The sequence below is a fragment of the Zingiber officinale genome, chromosome 4A (assembly GCF_018446385.1).
Source record: "Zingiber officinale cultivar Zhangliang chromosome 4A, Zo_v1.1, whole genome shotgun sequence".
Taxonomy (NCBI): Eukaryota; Viridiplantae; Streptophyta; class Magnoliopsida; order Zingiberales; family Zingiberaceae; genus Zingiber; species Zingiber officinale.
In genome coordinates, this window is record NC_055992.1 from 146,990,739 (window position 1) to 146,995,110 (window position 4,372).

Sequence of the window (4,372 nt, forward strand, 5' to 3'; positions counted from 1 at the left end):
GAGCTATTACGCATCAATTTGAGGTTCTGATTGCTCCGACTTCCTACTACGACTTTGCTGCGAAGCTGCTACGCCTGACAATTGCTCCGAGGACTTCCGATCGCGACCGATAGACTGACACTGACACAAGAGTGCTCTCACATCGATCCCTATGTGTCGGTAACAAATTTTTTGTACTTAATTACTGAAAAAGGGAAGTGTAGCGTGTTACACTTCACCTAGATTCTTTGTACTCGATTCTCTCTTCCGGAAGTGGCGAAAAAAGTATTTTAGTGGATTACCCATCGATAGTTTGCGGGGCCTGAGTTTTGAAGCAGGAGTTGTCGAAGGCTCCGAATCAAGTAAAAATGATCGTGTTTTTTTGGTTTTTTTTACTTAATTTCTGCTGTGTACTTATCTTTTAAAATTCAAAAAGAACAAGATTTTCAAAACCATGTGATTCAGCCCTCTCTCACGTACGACTCGATCTAACAGTTACAGTTGAGCTATTACAGTTTTGTAACTATACAACATGAATCTTAGATAATCGGAGGCTCCAAAGAATTTTAATCTTCTTTATTTTGATTTTTTTTATATTATAATAATTACAATTGTTATAGTTATAGTAGCTATAGTTTCATAACCACTATATCAATTTTTAACTTGTAGTTATAATTACCTATAAAATTATAACTGCTACCACGTGTCTCATCGGTTCTAGATTTAAATGGAAGATAGATTTAGACGGAATACTAATAACAATAATAAATAATAATAAAAGTGGGACGTTCACGATTTGAAAAATAAAAGCGCTGTTTTAACTTTTGCCCTAATATATTTGTAAAAAATAGAGACTATTTATGTGAAAAAAATATAAAACAAGGACCCTTTTAGATAATGGCCACTAAAATGTTATAAATCCGATTTTAGGTCAAAGAGCTACTGCAACCGCTACGGCGCTACCGCAGCACCTAGTGGTCAACTGCCGAGAGGGTTAGTAGAAACCGTGATCAAATAGATGGCCGGCGAGGAGACCGCACCGGTGGCGATAGGGCGGATGAAGCTGGGGTCGCAGGGGCTGGAAGTCTCCAGCCAGGGCCTCGGCTGCATGGGCATGTCGGCCTTCTACGGCCCGCCCAAGCCCGACGCCGACATGATCGCCCTCATCCACCACTCGGTCAACTCCGGTGTCACCTTCCTTGACACCTCTGACATCTACGGCCCTCACACGAACGAGGTCCTCATCGGCAAGGTAGCTACCTCCTGCAACGCCGCCGTGATTAGAGTTCCTGTTCGATCGGTTTTGCCTAATTTGATGTTTTTTGGTTGATGCAGGCGCTGCTAGATGGGTTGAGGGAGAAAGTGGAGCTTGCCACGAAATTTGGGATCAGCATGGCCGACGGGAAGAGGGAGATCCGCGGGGATCCGGCGTACGTGAGGGCTGCTTGTGAAGGTAGCTTGGGGAGGCTGGGGATCGATTGCATCGATCTATATTATCAACACCGTATTGACACTCGGATTCCCATTGAGATCACGGTGAGGTGTTCAATTGTGCTTAATTTCATTGTTGGACCTCTCACGCATGTATGTTTGATATAATTCTGCAGAATTACTCAAGTGCTTATTTTTCGTTGATTGATTCCTTAAAAATACATTCAAAGGGAGAATTGTGGTGACCTCCAGTGGAAAAGATTTTGCTATCTTTCTTTTTATGTAAAATGGAAAGACTCTTTAATGTTTCCATCTCCAAACTTGCGTTCCTATCAAGAACGAAAGGGTGAAAAGATTCTACAAATGCACTCCTCTTCCATTTGCACGCTCATCCTGTGCTTGCCTATCCGACATTATAGCATTCCTGCCAACTCTTGGCTCTTGCTTGTTTTATTTGCTTAACAACTATATGCAATATGACAGGTTATCATTTGTCCCTAAAGTAAACCATGTCCTAATTCTAAAAAATAGGGAAATAAGCTCAATGAATAAAAAAAACTATACTGATGCTGAAAATTATTCAAGTAAAAAAAGTGAACCTTATACATTTAATCAAATTAATCTTGCTTGCACTACCTCACTTTGTTTTATTCTGTGAATGTTCTTACTATAGGGTTTCTGTTTTGATGGTTTTATCAGCTCTCAAGCTTGCTACTTGTGCCCAGTAATTTGCACATAATTCTGTCTTTTCTTAACTAGATTGGAGAACTTAAGAAACTAGTCGAAGAGGGGAAAATAAAGTACATCGGGTTGTCTGAGGCCTCTGCTTCAACAATTAGGCGGGCACATGCTGTTCACCCAATCACTGCAGTTCAGCTTGAATGGTCTTTGTGGTCAAGAGATGTTGAAGAGGATATAATCCCTACTTGCAGGTGAAGCTGTCGGATTAACTGATCTATTTGATGAGCACCTTACTCTGCTTTTCTTGCATACATTTTGAATTATTTATTCCACTTTTCAGAGAACTTGGAATAGGAATTGTTGCATATAGTCCGCTAGGAAGGGGCTTCTTTTCTTCTGGACCAAAGCTAGCTGAAAGTCTTTCTGAAGGGGATTTCCGCAAGGTGATCATTTGGTCGATAAGAGATTCATGTGTTTTTCAAGAAATAATGAAGTGATTCTTCTATGTTGTTAGTCGTGAATAATCTAGTGGATATAAAGGGAAACTAAAGTATTAAACAGGTATTAATAAAGTACCATTCATTTCAACCACTAAAACTAATAATCAAACTTGTTCAAGCTAGATTATTTTTTAATCATATGTCAATGAAATGGATTCACAACAACACTACATTTTGCATGATCATAGGTTTGACTAGTCCCACTTAGGGTAATGTAATCTATTGATATTGTTGATAGAAATGACAACATGTAAAGTACGTACAAAATTTGCACTGTCTTACTTATATCCATCCAAGACACTTGATACCTGTTCTTATCCCATATGGGTCGGGTACCTGAGGATACCACTGAAGTTCATGGGATGCAAATCATGCCAAGTGGCATGCACCAACAGAAATAATAATTTATCATAAATAGTCCGGTACATCATGTGGGTTTTTTATATGGTTTCTGATGGGTTATATATATATATATATATATATAGATATATATAAATAATATCATAAATTAAATTGTTTTATTCACTTGACCTCGTTTTTAACCTACCATATTGCTGAATGATAAATTGTGTCTTCAGCTTCTCCCTAGATTGCAGCCTGAGAATCTTGCCCAAAATGCGATAATTTTTGAACGCGTAAATGAAATGGCTAAGAGGAAGAATTGCACCCCTGCACAACTTGCATTGGCTTGGGTCCATCACCAAGGATCAGATGTTTGCCCAATACCCGGTACTACCAAGATAGAAAACTTCAATCAAAATGTTGGAGCACTGGCAATAAAACTCACACCTGAAGAGATGGCTGAACTTGAATCATATGCTTCAGTAGATGTTAAAGGGGATCGATATCCTACTGCAATGGCTACATGGAGAATGTCTGACACTCCTCCTTTATCTTCCTGGAAAACTGAATGAAGCTTTTGTTATATCGTTGGGAAAATGGCATAATAAGTTGTTGTATGGAAACTGAAACCTTTCGAGGATGCTGATGGAATACATATCATTTGCATATTCCCTGGAGTTTCCACGTTAATATCTGATGACTTAGATGTTTTTGTTGGTAAATTTTTCATAATTTTTTAAATGTCTTTATATATCGAAAACATTCTTGTTTATCTGCTTCTGGTCCTGATGACATGACTCATTTTACAGGGTCAGAACCTTATTTAACGTGCACATCATAGTTTCATACACTTCTAAATAATTATATCCTTATTTATAATTTTGATATATATAATATATAAGGTGTTTTGATGAGATCGCTACTAAGAATCAGAATCCATGGAGGAAATAGGTCTTGAAGGCACGCAGGGTCTTCTTCGGCAGGTCAATCCTGACGTCCCTTGATACCGGACATTATGAACATATATATATATATATATATATATATATATATGATGTGACAGTCAAAGTCAATATGAGATGACGATTTAAATCAAGGGAAGATGATAGTCAAAATATCACCCTCAAAAGAATTTGGCTCCTCATCTAGTGCTAAGGCTCCCAATCCAAAGACGACCGACCTTAGATATAGCTGAGCCTAGGGGACCCCACGTTTTTACTCTAATACCAACGCTTAATGTATATCTGACCGTCCATTATCCACTGGTGTTTAAGAAAAGAACGGTATGCCATAAAGACGTTCGAGAATATATTCATCCGGGCCTTAGTGATCCAGCCTTTCACTCTCAAAGTACGATTTAATATACAGCCGGTCAAGCATGTGGGCCTTCATTGATTCATTCCCCTGCCCTCCTGCATATGGGCGGCCGAGTATAAAGT

General features: G+C 38.8%; 1 protein-coding gene across 1 annotated transcript; it reads left to right on the forward strand.

Moving 5' to 3' along the window:
• Positions 1 to 907: 907 nt before the first annotated feature.
• Positions 908 to 3,601, forward strand: LOC121971601 (probable aldo-keto reductase 2). The gene is made up of 5 exons (XM_042522936.1): positions 908 to 1,231; positions 1,315 to 1,515; positions 2,170 to 2,342; positions 2,432 to 2,534; positions 3,170 to 3,601. Exons 1-5 carry the CDS (start codon positions 998 to 1,000, stop codon positions 3,503 to 3,505), a joined length of 1,047 nt encoding a protein of 348 aa, XP_042378870.1. The 5' UTR covers positions 908 to 997; the 3' UTR covers positions 3,506 to 3,601.
• The last annotated feature ends 771 nt before the right edge of the window (positions 3,602 to 4,372 follow it).